Source organism: Lissotriton helveticus, chromosome 12 (genome assembly GCF_964261635.1).
Source record: "Lissotriton helveticus chromosome 12, aLisHel1.1, whole genome shotgun sequence".
In the NCBI taxonomy this organism is placed as follows: domain Eukaryota; kingdom Metazoa; phylum Chordata; class Amphibia; order Caudata; family Salamandridae; genus Lissotriton; species Lissotriton helveticus.
In genome coordinates this window covers 864254789-864270868 of record NC_136073.1, presented here as the reverse complement: position 1 = coordinate 864270868, position 16080 = coordinate 864254789, and the positions used below count along the sequence as shown (strand labels likewise).

Below are 16080 nucleotides of genomic sequence, written 5' to 3'. Positions count from 1 at the left end.
GAATGCAATTGGTACCTTTTCTCCCTCATTAGAGGTCAGGTATGTGAATCCGCATCTCCCTGGGATGACTCGGATCACAAGGTTGCGTGTATTATCACGGGTTTCTAATTTTGTTTTAATTAGCATGTCTGTTTGTAAGGATCTCAAAATTTCTGTGTGTGCTTGAGTCCAACTGGATCTTTTAAAATCTGGTTTAATTAGATCGTAAAGGGGTTTGACCCTTTCTGCGTAATTTGCAATATATGTTCTTCCGAAATTTAGGAAGCCTAGAATTGACTGTAGGTTTTTTAGTGTTTTAGGAGCTTGGATTACGGCACATTTCTCTAGGAAATTGTCTGCCAGGCTTTTGCCTTCACTTGATAACTCATATCCTAAGAATAGGACCGTCAGATGGGCAATTCTGGACTTTTTGAAGTTGAATTTGTAACCCTCTGCAGCGAAACCAAGTATTATGGTGTTCACTCTTTTCAAGTGAGTTTCCAAGTCATCATCTGTTAAGTAAATGTCATCGACATAAGATAATGCTTCATCATCATATAGTTGTAGTAATTCTGTTACTCTTGCTGAGAATACCCCCGGGCTGTTCTTGTACCCCTGGGCTAACCGACAGAATTGTTTTTGAGTGCCATTTACTGAAAATGCAGTTAAATATCTGCTCTCTGGTGCTATGTTTTGACAAAAGAATCCGTTGGAGATGTCCAAGGTTGTTTTGTATTTTTTGCGCACTATGTTATTCATTAGTGCAGCACTGTGTGAGTTTTGCACTGCAAAAGTTTTGCAACATGTGTTAAGGTGTCGGTAATCCAAAACTAGACGGTACGAATTGTCTGGTTTGGAGACCGGAAACAAAGGATTGTTCATTTGTGAGGTGCAAGTTTCAATCACCCCTTGGTATTCTAGCTGATCTAGTATTTCATTTACTTGTTTTTTAGCTTCTTGCTTAATTGGGTACTGCCTTTGTGCAGTAGGTTGTGATTTTAACTGGACTTTGTGAGGAGGAGAATCCTCATCCCATCCTACATGATTTTTATATAAAGCAGGTGCTAAGGCCACTGCCCACTTTCTAGCAAGTGTATATTTTTTATGAATCGGTATTTGATTCGAGAAGGCAGGCATAATTACTTCTTCGCCATGAGGGCACTCCCTGACAAACTCTGGTGGCCAGTCTTTTTCAGCTAGAAGGATGTCATAGCCTTTGGATAGGTTATCCCAAAATAGTCCCCTTATTTTCCTAGTCTTATCTCCCTCTATACGTAATGTTATCTCGTATATTTTGTGGGGCTTGCTAACTCTGGTATCTGCAGTTTCCACTTGAAGGTATTCATTCGTGTCCACTGTCTCCAGATGATTCATAAGGACTTTGCGAGCTATGCTCACCTCTGCTGCGCTGTCTAGCATTGTCTGAGCCCATTCTCCGTTTTTCAGTTGTGTCCTCAGTATTCTCGGCATTGTTAACTACCTTGATACTGGCTACCTTCTTTTTTGGAAATTGTGATTTCTTTTTCAGTTGAGCAGGTTCCTTGTCTTTGGACTTGGCGTGCTCTTCTGATCGTCCTCTTCTTTCCGATTTCTGCGAGGAATTCTGAAAAGATTGAGAGGGACGTGTATCAATGTCTTGATATCTATCAGGTTTTTTAATATTATCCCTATTTCTAAGGTTATATCTATTCCCAGAGGGTTCACTCTGAGGTGACCTTTGTCTCGGGTTTGGAGATTTCTCTCTTCGCCTAGGAGACCTTCCTCTGGACTGGAATTTCTTTTCTTTAGGATTGGATTGTTTATTTCCATCCCAGTTCTTTTTTGGTGAATTATTATTAAAAAATATTTTTTCTGGACTTGTAGTCAGTTGCGGTTTTACTGGTATTCCACCTAGACTATCTCTGCCTAGTTCTTCATAGGATTTTTCTATGATTCTGGCAATTTCAGCTGGTTGGTCTGCTATATCTGTCTCTTTTAACCTCTGGCGGATCGCCACGTTTGCTGCTTCACCCTTTATGTTGGCTAGTAATATAGCCGAGACCTGCTTGAAGTCTTTCAGTAATTTCATACCAAGAGTTAAAGCAGGTTCTGGACCGTATTCATCTTGAATTTGTTTTAGCACATCTGGTATCACCGAAATGGATGGAACACCGTGCGTTTTTGTATAGATGGAAGCAAAGACTGTACCCCAAGTGTCACAGTCCTCAATGTGTGGTGCGATTCCCATTGGGAGACATATAGTCAGAATCCTGTGTTTTTCTAATGGGGTGGTGTCAGGAAACACCGCCTCTATTTGGGTAATTTTCTGTGCCAACCAGAATGGTATTTGTTCCCGTTTAGCTGGAACTTTACCTAGGCAGGATTGTATGTTCTGTGGTGTAATTTTATTTGTGTTCCCCTGGTGAGGGGTCAGCTGTGGAAGTTTAATCGCTGGCTGAATTGTTGAAGTCCGCATTACATACTGAACTAATTGTCTATGAATTTTTAGTAGTTGTTTTAGCTGTATTAATAGCTCTGCTGCAGGCATTCTTTCGATGTCTGGATGTGGTGTGTATCCGGCTAGGACCGGCCACGTTGCTCCTGGTCTTCCTAAAGGACCGAGCCTTGTAATGTGATTGTTATGTATTAGGGCGCCATCAAATAAGAGCAAATGCTCTTGGAATTTGAGTGGTACTTCCACCTCCTCGAAAGGAGTGTACTCATTAGGAGGTTCCTCTACTTTGTAATAGTGGAAGTACTTTGTTACAGCATTTGCTGCTGGAAAATTTATCCATGTATAGTATACCTCTGTCTGCCGATATTCGTGTGCCTCGATTACGAATATGACTGTGCCACCTCTAGGTGTCAGTCCATTTTCTATAAGTTTTAGAGTTATAGCTCTCCTTTTGGCGACCTGGATGAGTATTATATCCGGGTCTGCATCGAGTGCTGTAGTATCAGCTGCTGCTATTTCAGTAGCTAATCTAATTGCCTCTCTTTCTTCATCACTCTCTGTCATTTTACCGACAGGAAGCTTATGTCTTTTGTTTGCAGATCAGGTTTCTTTATGGAAACAGAGATTAGATGCACAATATTTTGGAACTGTTTTATCCTTCAACGTTGACTAGACCAAGAACCATACATAGGAGTTCCCTCCTGCGAGGTTTTGGAGGATATAATAACCTTTCACCCACTCCAGACGTCTTTGGAGTATTTGGGAAAAGGGGTCTGAGTGAGAAAGCACGACTGAGTTACTCTAAATGTCTTACGTTAGTTTTATCGCCCTTTCCAAACGCGTTGGGCGCCATGTAGTGTAGCTCCTATTTTCCCAATAGGCTCTGCGCATTGGAATAGTGCCTACAGCAGTAAAGGCCTAGGCCAGACGTTAACTAGGTCTACTACTGTCGATACTAGACTTAATTTTTGGGTTTGCCAGCTAAGCTCAGAGTTCGCTAGAAACTTTCTCGAATGTTCAAGGAAGGATTAACTCCCCTGATTAGACAAGAAGGGATTTAGTTTCTGACAACCATAGAACATGACAACTTTGCTCTCCCCTAATCAAGAGTCAATCTCGAGAGTCGTGTGAGCACAAGGCAATTATTTTACTCAGTCAGTACGTGCATTCTTAATCTCATCAGAATGTAGAGAAAAGGAAGAGACGGGCGTGTTCAATAAAAGATGTTATTTATTGATCAGTCTCTTTTCTCGTACAAGAGAAATGGATCGATATTATTGCAATACTTATAGTTAAGTAAAGTGCATACATTAGAAGCAATAGTATAAAATAATACTGTAAAAACATTGATATGGTTTCTGAGCCATATGATGTTTAAAATGAATAAAATATATTTACATATACATATACATTTGACTAAACGTACTCAACTGGTGTTTCTAAATACGCCTACCCCGTGTACCTGACCTAAGTCTAATGCGTGGGCGGGAATAGAAAGTTACAGTTTAGTTTAAGTTTGTTTTTGCCAAGTGAATAACTAAAGAATTCTCTAGGAGGGGTTATTCAGTTCTGTACCTGGAATTTAGGATGAATGAGGAATGGTATCTCTTTCTCTGCTCTCGATATTCCAGGCTGCCTGCGAGGGCTGCCCAGAAGCGCCGGTGCTGGGTCTCTCGGCTTGAGATAGCAGCGCGTCTCTCAGCGCGTCAGGAAGGCGGGGCTGCTGCCTGCGGGGTCTGCTTCTGCTCTCGGCTTCGGCAAGTATGGCTGCTCCGTCTTGTCACCACGCGTGTGTTTGCATAGGGCAAGGTCGGCAATATTTATACCTTAAAGGTGCCGGGATTGACGTAAGGATGGACATAGGTACGTCAATAAAGATGTCATACGACTTGCTCGTTAGCACATTCTTTACTAAAGTTCTCTGTGAAATCAAAACAATGGCCGCACGGATTATCCAGGTTGTCATAGGTTTGATTTGTTATGAGAACGTCGTATGCCTTATCAGGGGCTGGAGGAATATCGCTTGTCTAATTAGATCTCAAGCGTTATGACCTAATCAGATAACACGTTCCTGTGCCGTAGTGTGACTGCGTCAGATAACGGTATCTGCATCATGGGGAATTTCTTGCCTCATGGGCTGACTGTTAGTTAACTAGCTAGGTAGCTTAACCAGAATAGGGTCAGGAATAGGGGGATCGATTCAGAACCTATAGAAATACACGACACTACTAAAAGGTACAAATTGGGGTACTTTCTCACATTCGTTATCGCCAATACCTTCTTGAACCAACTGATCATAGGGTAAAGGCAGGGGTACCCTCTTACAGTGCACGCCGTGGACCCAGTTGTTCTTCCCAACGACTTTGAATGAATGAATGAATTAATACTTTCTTGTAAAGCGCATGGCTACCCTCGGGCATCCCAGCGCTGTAAGACCAGAGACGTGAAGAGACACTATTGAAACAAATATGTCTTTAGACGCTTCCTGAAAGCAAGATGGTTAGTTTCATGCCTGATGTTATCTGGGAGTTTGTTCCATCCCTTGCCCGCTTGGAAGGACAGCTGGCGGCCGCCCATCCGGGCTAACTTCACCCTGGGTACTACCAGCAGATTTTGCTGGTTAGATCTTAGATGTCTCACCGATTGATGGCGACGAAACAAAGGGCCGAGGATGGTAGGGCCGACGTTACGGATGTACTTATGCGCCAAGCACAAGGTTTTAAACATGATCCTCTGCTGGATTGGTAACCAATGAAGCGACCGAAGAGAGGCCTTTGCCGAGCATCGTTAAGGGATTTTCATCAGCAGACGAGCTGCACAATTCTGCACTGATTGCAGAATTTTTATAGGACCTGCTGGGGCCCCTATATAGACAGCATTTGCATAGTCCAGACGTGACAGAATCAACGACTGGACCAGCACGCGTCTAGCTTCAAATGGAAGGAGATCCAAAACTTTCCTAAGGACCCTCAACAATCCGTAGCAAGTCGCGGCCACCTTCTTGGCCTAGTATTGGAATCCTAAAGAGGAGTCCAGCCAAACCCCCAGACTTTTTATTTGAGTCTTAGGCGTCGGAGCAGGACCCAAGCAGTGAGGCCACCAGGGGTCCAGGTTAATTGGAGCTTTATAGCCCAAAAGCATGATGTCCGTTTTGGCGCCATTTAGCTTTAAAAAAGAAGCGGTCATCCATTCCAGGACTTTGGTGAGGCACGGGGTCAAGTTGTTAATCCCTTGATCTAATGCATCGTCCATCACGAGGGATACGACCAGCTGCGTGTCATCGGCGTAGGTGACAAGTTGAATTCCCCAGGGAAGCACCACCTCAGCCAGAGGTCTCATGTTGATATTAAACATGGTGGGGCTGAGTGATGATCCCTGGGGAACGCCGTGACTCAATTGCAGCTGGTTCGATGATACCTCTTCCTCAAAGACAGAGAAACACCTGTCTGATAGAAAAGAATGGAGCCACTTACGGGCCAATCTGGAAACCCCTGCAAGACGTAACCGGTGCAGCAAGAGGGAATGATTCACAGTATCAAAAGCTGTGCTGAGGTCCAATAGGACCACCGCAGCGCAGCCTCCCGCATCCACAATGCCCCCCAGCCGCCTCTTTAACTGCTGTACGGGTGACGAGAAGCACTTGTCGTGGCGGCCCCCAACGAGGTTCCAGATTCTTTTTCCTCTGAAAATTCTTCAGACAAACATAATCTCCAGGTCGGATGGAGTGACCTGGATCTGAGGAAGCCTCCGGTAAAGCGTTTTGGACCTGTTGATGAATAACACGTAATTTAGTGGTGAGGTAATGCAAGTAGTCAACCAACAATGGGTATGGAATGTCAGAGTACCTCTTTGGTCGAGGGACTCCCCAAACGTTAGCTGGGCGTCCGAAAACAACCTCATAAGGACTAAGTCCTAAACGAGAATGCACAGTTGTTCTCGTAGAGAGAAGTGCTAAAGGTAAAGCATCAGACCAAGCGAGGCCTGTGCTGGCCTGAATCTTTGCTAATTTGAGCTTGAGAGTGCCATTATAGCACTCTACCAAACCCGCTGACTGAGGATGGTTTGCCGCATGGAATTTCTGTCTAATACCAAGACCCGCACACACCTTCTGCATATTTTGACCCACAAATTCACTTCCATTGTCACTCCAGAAAATGCGCGGCAAACCAAACCTTGGGAAGAATTCTTTCAAAAGAACTTTGGCAGTGGACAAGGCAGTATTATCCTTTAGGGGGTAAGCCTCTATCCATCTGGAAAAAGCACAGACCACCACAAGGACATACTTAAGGTTGTTGGAACGTTCCATATGGATGTAATCTATTTGTAAAACCTCAAAAGGTTACGTAGGAGGAGAAAAATGACCTGCCGGAGTTGGAGTTCCCTTTCCCGGATAATGCATTAAACAAACAATACAATGCTTCACTACATTTTCTGCACATTTAGGAATACCTTCATTCTGCCATACTTGAGCCAGAAGCTTACATATTCCTTTCACACTGATATGAGCTGGACCATGCGCCATAGTAACTACAGGTAGTACATAGGCATCTGGTAACAACCATCTTTGGTGTCCTGACAATTCCGTCCAACATCCTGTCTCATCCAACATTCCCGTACTTTCTCTCCACTTGCTTAATTCCTTCACAGTCGCTTCTGCTTGAATCATCTTCACACTTTCCACTGTGTCTTCACACATACCTCCTTCTCTAACCCAATTTGCAGGGCCTGCAACATACATATGGCTCTTAACATTTCTCGCTGTTTCCTTCACTACTTCATCTGCGAATGCATTTCCTCGACCTACATCATCAGTGATCCTCTTATGCGCAATGCACTTTACAATCGCTATTTGGGTGGGCAAAGTAAGTGATTCAAGAAGATCAGTATCCAACTGACCCTGCTGTATTTTAGTCCCATGGGAAGTAAAGAATCCTCTTTCCTTCCACAAGCGACCAAAACTATGAGCCACGCCACAGGCGTATTGGCTATCAGTGTAGACAGTCACTCTCTTTCCTTTCGCTAACATGCAGGCTCTTGTCAGCGCAATCAACTCAGCTGCTTGTGCTGAATTGTGTGTGATACGTGCAGTTTCTACTATTGAATGCAAAGTGGTAACAGCATAGGCTGCAGTCGTATCACCATTAGGAAGCTTAAAACACGAGCCATCTACCCATATGATCCCATCCGGATCCACGAGTGGTGTATCTTTTAGATCTATTCTGCCTTTAGTTTCCTCCTCTGTTCGGAGAAGACAATCATGCTGATTTTGTGTACCTTCCTCTTCTGGAATAGGTAACAACGTTGCTGGGTTCAAAACATTGCATCGTTTGATGTGTATGTGGCTTGCTAAAAGCGTCAACTCATACCCAGACAAACGAGCACTCGTCAGATGTTGCGTTTTCGTTCTATTCAAAAGAGTATCTACTGCATGTGGTACCATAACAACAAGAGTGTGATCTAATACCAATCCAGCAGATTGACGAATAGAGATTGCCGCTGCTGCTGTTGCTCTGAGACAACTAGGCAATGCCTTGGCTACTGGATCCAAAGTAGCCGAAAAATAGGCACATGGCCTTTGTTTGTCTCCAAATTGTTGTGTTAAAACAGACAATGCACAACCTTCCCGTTCGTGCACGTAGAGTGTAAAAGGCTTACTATAGTCTGGAGTACCCAACACAGGAGCTGAACACAAATCAGTACGTAGATCAGTAAAACTCTTCTGACATTCGTCAGTCCAAGGAAGAGGTTGGGGTGTGTCTTTCAGAGTAAGTGCCAACAAAGGGTTAGCTAGTAGGGAAAAATTTGAATCCACTGTCTGCAATAGGAGGTAATACCCAAAAAGGCACGCACTTCCTTTTGCGTGGATGGTACAGACATTCGTGAAATTGCATGAATACGTTCTGGAGTCAATCGCCTTCCCTCCTTCGACAAGAGATGACCTAAATAGGTAACCTCTTGTCAGCAATATTGTAACTTAGAGGGTGACACCTTATGATGTAAATCAGACAAGTGGCGCAAAAGTAAAATAGTCGCATCTTTACAAACCTCTTCCGAATCAGCAGCCACCAACAAATCATCCACATACTGAATTAGAGTAGCACCGGAAGGCAAAGAGAAGAAATCCAATTGGGATTTCAAAGCTTGGCTATAAATGGAGGGACCTTCACAGTAGCCTTGACGTGCACGTTTAAATCGAAAACTTCGGCCTCCAAGAGAGAAACCAAAGAGATCTCTACTTTCCTCAGCAATAGGAATACTAAAGAAAGCATTCTTAAGATCGATAACTGAGAACTAAGCAGCCGAAACAGGTACCATTGTGAGTAAAGCAGTAATATCTGGGACAACAGGAAACTGAGGGACAACTATTTTGTTGACTTCTCGAAGATCAATCACAAAACGATACACAGGTGGCTTGGAAGGATCGGTACGTTTAAGAATAGGTAAAACAGGACTGTTGCAAACGTTTCCTCTCATTTCTTCAATGACACCCTTCTGAACTAAATCATGCACAATAGCCAACAGGGCTCTTTCACCATCACTAGAAATCTTGTATTGAGGAATACGTGGCAACTGAACATCTGGCTTGACAGTAATCACATAAGGTGGTATTCTGAGCAAACCAACATAATTCGGACCCGTGGCCCAAAGCGTAGCAAGAAGTGAACGCAATTCAAGTGGTAGCTGATCTTTGGACAGATACATAGGAGAAATCAATTTGTCTCCCAACGTAAGATCTACACCAGAGGGGGAACAATACAACGTTGCATGTAGACGTTTCAATAAATCCAAGCCCAACAAATTCTCACCGCAACCAGTCGTTAAGATGAGCGGGGCTTCCAAATCGTAAGGACCAATAGAAATGGGTAAAAGACATGAAACCGGATTGCTATCTGGGGCGCCAGAGAATCCTACAGAAACATTCGTTAAGCCAGACAAAGGTGCCCCAGGGAGTTTGGAGTAAATAATAGAACTTCTCATTGCACCAGTATCCAAAAGAAACGGCTCTGTAACACCCAATGCTACAACATCAACACAAGGTCCATTCTGATCCACTGGAACTGATACGACTCCCTTACTCTGTCTATGGCTGTCCTAACTGGTGTGAAAATCAGGACTTTCACTCTCTACATAATAATCGTCATTATAATATTGCGCAGACTGAGAATTCTGTTGATCAAAATAATTCATAGTATTCTGCGGGGGTAAGGAACTCTGTTCTTGAGACAACGCACCTCGCCCTCTGCCTCTAGGCGTTGACTGAAAACCACCACGACCTCGTGGCTCAGATTGTCCACCAGTACGTTGTAGTAAGACCGGACAATTAATTTTAAAATGACCTTCCTCTTTACAGTAGGCACATTGATTAGGACCCAACGGAGGTCACGGGACAAAAGGCGTAGGTTTTTGTAACAATTTCTGAAACTGTGGAGGCTGTTGCGATTGGGGCTGACCGGAACGAGGAGGATAAGCCTGCTGCAAAAGAATCTTCGTTTTCAATTCTTTAGTCTTTTTGTCTGCTTTATCCTTTTCTTCCTTATCCCTGTTCTCATAATACTGAGCAGTAGCTAATATCTGGGAAGTCGATGAAATGGCCCATGAACTCTCTGATCGTTTCAATTGTGGGATAATTCCGGAAGTAAATTAAAAACAAATTTGTCCACAAATAATCGCTGTCCACCTTCAGTACTCATATCTTGACCACTATGGTTGATGAAAGTTTCCTCGAAACGAGTAAAGAAATCGGAGACACTTTCATCTGTCTTTTGCTTGCATGCCGCTAACTTATCCCAATTAACTCGTACAGCAGGCATCATCGTTTTCATGAGAGCTATTATTTTACCAGGTAATTCTATAATCAAATCATCCGGTATAGCACCACCTATTTGTCCTGCATCTGTTATAGCAGCCCAGTCACCACCCAAAGCTTGATCGTGGTCCTCCTTACGGATTTTAGCCCATAATGCTTGTGGGACTACATTTCCCATCAGTAAATCAATATCTGCCAAATTCATAATACACGCATCAACAGTCTGGGACAGCTCTTTATAATACCCAGCGGGATTCTTACGAGGGTCCGGTAAAGACTGTTTAAGCGCCAGGACTTCCGATCTTTTCCAAGGGTCATGTACCCATATACGCTGAAAATGAGCGGGGACACCTGGAACATTGCCTACCGCTGCAACCGCATCTCTCCATACTGGAGGAACTTCTCGCATAGGATATTGTTTCATTTTACGCCGAACCGCAGGATCAGGTTCAAGAGAAGTTTGAGAGAAAAAGGAAGACCAGAAAGTAACAAGTTTATGGACAGCGTGCTCTACATCAGAATCCACAATAAATCCCTTATCAAATTGGTCCTGTATCTCAAACAAACCCTGAGGAGGTATATCCAAATCCATATCTCCCCATGCTTTGATAAGAGTATTACACATTACATTAAAAACATACCTCTGCAAAGGCGCATTCCATTGAAGAAAAGTGTCTAAAATATCACGCACACTGTACTGTGGACCATTCATGATCCAATTACGAGCAAGAGAATCTAACTTAATCTGTTCTTCCAAGTCCGGAATTTGGCTGTGAGATTGCCTTCGAGGGGAGGCAGGAGAAAAATCAAGCGGCCCAAGAAAAGGTGACAAAAGACCGGAAACAGTGTTAACTAATCGTTGACGAGCTGTAGGAGAATCCGACACTAGAACAGGAGACAATGTATTGTGTACAGCAGGAGAAGAGCTAGTAGCAAAAGAAACTGAAGGTGAAGAAGACTGAGACATAGAAGACTGAGATACAGAAGTCGGTGGTAAAGGTGGCGGGGGTGGAATCACTGGAAGAGGCAATTGGGCAAGAACCGGAACAGCCAGATTAGCAGCTGGTTGCTGGACAACAAGTTGCAAGGGGGGTGCATTAGCACCCAATACATAGGGTGGAGGTAATCTCAACAAATGGGACATAAGAGGATCTTCGTCAAGATCCTTATTCTTTGAGGAAGCAGGCAACACAGGATAACATCTATCTATTGCCATACAATGCTGTCTTTCCGAAACGTCAATCGTCTGATCAGCCTCATTATTTTTAAACTGCTGGGCAGCCTGTAATATCGTCATATCTTGCGCTTTTTTATCTTTCTTTGCTTGTTTAATTTCTTTCTGTTTGGCTTCCTTACGCCATAGGCGGAAAGAGTCGAACATTGCCGGCCGGGCTTTTCTCTTAAAAAATATTGCTTCTAAATTATCTAATATGTCAGACTCAAAACTACCATTGCGTGGCCACTGTAAAACACCATCTTTTTTTGTGTATCGAATCCAAGTTTCATTGAAAATAATAGGACCAAGGCCATGTTTGGAATAGAGCTCATAAGTGGGAGTTCCAACCGGAGGAATCGGACAAGAACCCTCTAGCCGGGAATCCCTAGAACAACCCAAACAACAAAATTTCTTAAACTTACTAAATCCAGGCATTTCGTAACGAACTGGACTTTACAAACGTCAAGGGGTTTTTAAACAATATAGTCACAGCACAAACATACTTACCCCTCGGCTTCGATAAGTGCACTGATCGAATAACAAAAAACCAAAACAAAGAGTGGGCGCTACCCACGAATACTTAACTAAGTGTTTTCTCACGCCAACAGATGTCTGTCTAACGTCTCGCTATACCAATCATCACCAGAGGGCCACGGCAGGGCGTCAGTCAGGGCAGCAGTCGTCAGCAGCCGTCAGAAAGGAGTAGCCGCGCTGTAAAAGACCTTCGGTCCACTTCGACATACAGGGGTCGCTCTCGTGGTTCGCGAATCCTCCATAATTTTCTTGCAAAGCTCTTCACGATCTTCGGGCTGAACCACTACCACTGAAGTCGCCCCACGTTGGGACGCCAATTGGAGAACCGGGCCTTATGGGCCTAGCGGCGCAGGGCACGCCTGATATCTCCGGGTTCACCTGCCTTATCAAACAGAGACACGAGACACTCTGTTCGGCGTAGAAAATCAGGTTTATTAGCTGCAGCTAAGCACAGTGGTCCTAGAAGTACACCAATAGTAAATTCTCAGGAGACTGCCACTTCATTCTGTGGTGAACAGTCTTTTATACAGTACACATTTACAATACTCACTCCCAAAACATACAGAACTGACAAATGGGAAAAGTTCGAAAACAAGCTATCGGGTATCTCGTATACGCCCTTCTTTCAGACCCCGTGTTCTCCCCTCCCCTCAAGTTAATCAGTGCTAGTGCATGTAATTCAATTTGCAGGTGGCAGGACGTATTTGCGAGCCTCAAAGGACAGTTGTGTAACAAGAGAATAAACAGAAAGAATAGTGAAGGCCAGTTAAACAAGATAAAATAAAGGAAGAATGGTGAGACCCACACAGCCAACTAAGACAAGGATCAATCAGTCTAGACATGGATTAACTAACTCGGCCAGTTCCTGACATCGGTTTCTTAGACAAGGACAAAGGGTTACTCTTTAACAGGAGAGGCGAGCAGCTGAAAAAGCAAAAACACTATGTTCGCCGTGTCGCCTGAGTGAGGGCAACACAAAATGGCGGCTGTCACTAAATGGTGGCTGACTACGAAGCGAAGTCGAAAATCACGGAACCTCAGGTCCCAGAGGAGCCCCGGCCTGCGCTCTCCCAGGCGGTCAAGGATGAGATGGGAGAGATGCAGTAAAATTCACCATTGGGTGTTGCCTTGACACCACTGACATGCTGGGCGGTGCGATTTCGTCGACAATGGCCTTGCGGCTCAACGCCTAGCTAATAACATCTGGCTACTCGGGTAATGATGTCCAAGCTAATTTGATGGACATGCCCTTTGACAGATTTTCGTCTCTTTGGAGCAAAGGCGGACTCGGCCTTAGAGTGCTTCAAGGACTCTTGTGCTATGGCCAGAGCCTTGGGACTCTCAGTACCACCCTATGGCCAGTCTAGCTTTTGCCCCTTTTATGGCAACAGAAGGGGTTTTCAGCCGCATCAACCGTATCTCAGCCACTGTCCTGCTAGTTTATGATTCTGAAGAAGAACAATGGGTTACGGCCCGTTTTAGATCCTCGAACCTTCAACCACTGCCTCAAAAAGGAGTTCATGATGCTCACATTGGCTCAGGTCTTGTCTGCCCTAGACCAAGGAGACTGTCTGGTAGCGTTGAACTTGCAGGATGCGTGTTTTCACATCCCCATCCTGCCGGGCCACTGACGTTACCTGCGATTCAAGGTAGACCACGAGCATTTTCAGTTTACTGTGCTACCTTTTGGCCTTACCAGTGCTCCGTAGGTGTTCTCCAAGGTGATGGCGGTGGTTGCAGGGATTTCAGTCTTCCCTACCTCGACGACTGGCTGTTGAAGTCGTCCTCGCCCTAGGCTGTCATCTCCCGCCTTCAGACTACGGCAGACCTCCTGCATTCGCTGGGGTTCTCTCTAAACATGCTGAAGTCACACCTGATTTCTTCCCAGATGTTCCCTTTCATTGGAGTTGTTCTGGACACAGCACACTTTTGGGCTTATCCTACCAAGCAGCGAGTCCAGGATATTCAGGTTATGATACTGATGTTTCAGCCTCTATCCTGGATTTCGGTGAAACTGACTGAGGCTTCTGTTTCTCATGACCTCCTGCATCGTGTTGGTTTGCAGGAAGCCTACAAATCAAGGGTACGGTAGGCCCCTAAATGAAAACATCTGCCACATCACAGCAATTGCTAATTAAGTTACAGGGCAACACACAGCCACCTCTACACATACACCTGGCAACCACAAATGGTCACAATCACTATCTTTCTCCCACACTCTCTCAAGAAGGTGAATGCTGTGGACTACTCTGTAGCTTACCTAAACTGGAATAAGTATGTACACAAATACACATTAGTTGTAGGCATAGCTGCTATTTGCACTGCGATACTTTACTACTGGTTGCCATCAGAGTCATTGAAGACATAATTGGCATTGCAAACCTTTTTCCTAGAAGAACTTTAGTGATTTACAGGAATTTTACTCAAATCCCAAGTGGGATTTCACCAATTTTCTCCAAAGCACCACACTAGATGCAACTAGCACAGACGAGATTTTATGATATCTGTTGCTTCAAATTCACAAAAGCCAACAATTGCCTACACCTGCTGATCCAAAAGCCTCTAGATACCCCCAGCCTGAGCATAAATTGATGTGTGAATGATTGGTTGCACTTTTTCTAAGGAAGTATTATTTCATGATGTTATCAACTGTAATAATTTATGGTTTTAAGATGCAAAATTGTTATGGTTTTAATTAACTGAAACAATAAACTTAAACTTAACAGATGTGTGATGTACAATTAGTATTTTTTACACTCAACCCAATACTACATTGTCCTTCTCCACGCTACTACATCCCATCATGACTCCACTCTTCCCAGCATTGAGAAGAGTTTCAATCAGTTAAAGACCATGTTGATGATCTTACCACAAGCAGAGGAAGATCAGCCATGCCCAAGTGTAGAAGCTGCACACATAAGCAAGCTTTTGGTGTGCTCCGTCACCAACGTCTGTACAATTACCAGTAAGTTATAATTTAAGAATTCTCTTGTTTCATTTTATACAATACCTTGTTTCCTTTAGGAGTTGTGGCCATTGATGATTACATTTATGCTGTTGGAGGCTATGATGGCAGTAACCAATTAAACAGCGTAGAGCGATACAGTGTTGAAAAAAACAGGTGGGAGACCATTGCCCCAATGAAGCACCAGAGAAGTGCTCATGGAGTGACCGTGCACCAAGGGAAAATTTATGCACTTGGTAAGGATAAATCCTTTATGTATTTTTATGAAGCCCATTTGAAAACATTCATGATAGAAACGTTAACTTTTCACGAAACCACAGTGATTATGTTAATTTATGACTACTTTCCTGGAAGAGTTTGTATACTTGTGACATATTGCTTCTCTTAGATATTCTGCTCACAGTGTCAAAAAACCTAATGTGTACTTCAACTTGTTCTGCCTCTTGAACTTTCAAAGATTGGTGAGAAAAAGCTGAGGGAAATTCAAATTGGTGACACACAGAGGTTTCACACTCTTGGATGTTTGATGTCATTTTAGTATTGTATTTGGGACAGGCATCAAGCAAGTCTAAGGAAACTTTTGAGTATCAGGTGCACCATCCTCTCTTGCCGTGTTTACATTCCTACCGAGATATCATAAATTGGTTCTATAATTTTCTCTTAAATCCGTGAAAGTCTCAGAGTTGTCATTATGTCACAACATAAGAACCATGTACTGCATCTATGGGAGGGTGTTCAATGCTTATAGGAATTTGTACATAAAAGCTCCTTAGTTTTTTCCTCCCTCTCTTCTTCACCTTCATCTTCCCTCTGTTCATCCTTCTTCTTTCACTGCTCGTCCTCCTTGTTCACTTTCTGTTTCCATTGCTCACTATTTTTCACCAACTCACTCTATCTTCTACTCAGTTGCTCTTTAACTCACTCTTCTGGCTTTCAAACTCATTCGCTCAGTCTTCCCCTGACTTTTTTCTTCTGTTCACTCTTTTACTCTCTCACTGATTTATTCTGATTAATTCACACCAGCAATCTCACACTTTTTTATTTGATTCCCCAAAATGTACTCCTAAACTGACTCCAGCACTCAGTTCATTCTTCTGTTCATTGGAATATTTGGACAGAAGCTTACACTCCCTCTCCAGTTCTAC

The 16080-nt window shown here is 43.6% G+C and overlaps 1 protein-coding gene across 3 annotated transcripts in view; it reads left to right on the top strand.

The window, feature by feature from the left end:
• LOC144797571 (kelch-like ECH-associated protein 1A) overlaps positions 1 to 16080 on the top strand; it is a 107575-nt gene that overhangs the window by 78770 nt on the left and 12725 nt on the right. For all 3 annotated transcript variants that reach the window (XM_078668225.1, XM_078668224.1, XM_078668226.1), the window contains exon 6: positions 14995 to 15171. In XM_078668225.1, coding sequence (XP_078524351.1) covers positions 14995 to 15171 — 177 coding nt within the window. The remainder of the gene's footprint in view (positions 1 to 14994; positions 15172 to 16080) is intronic.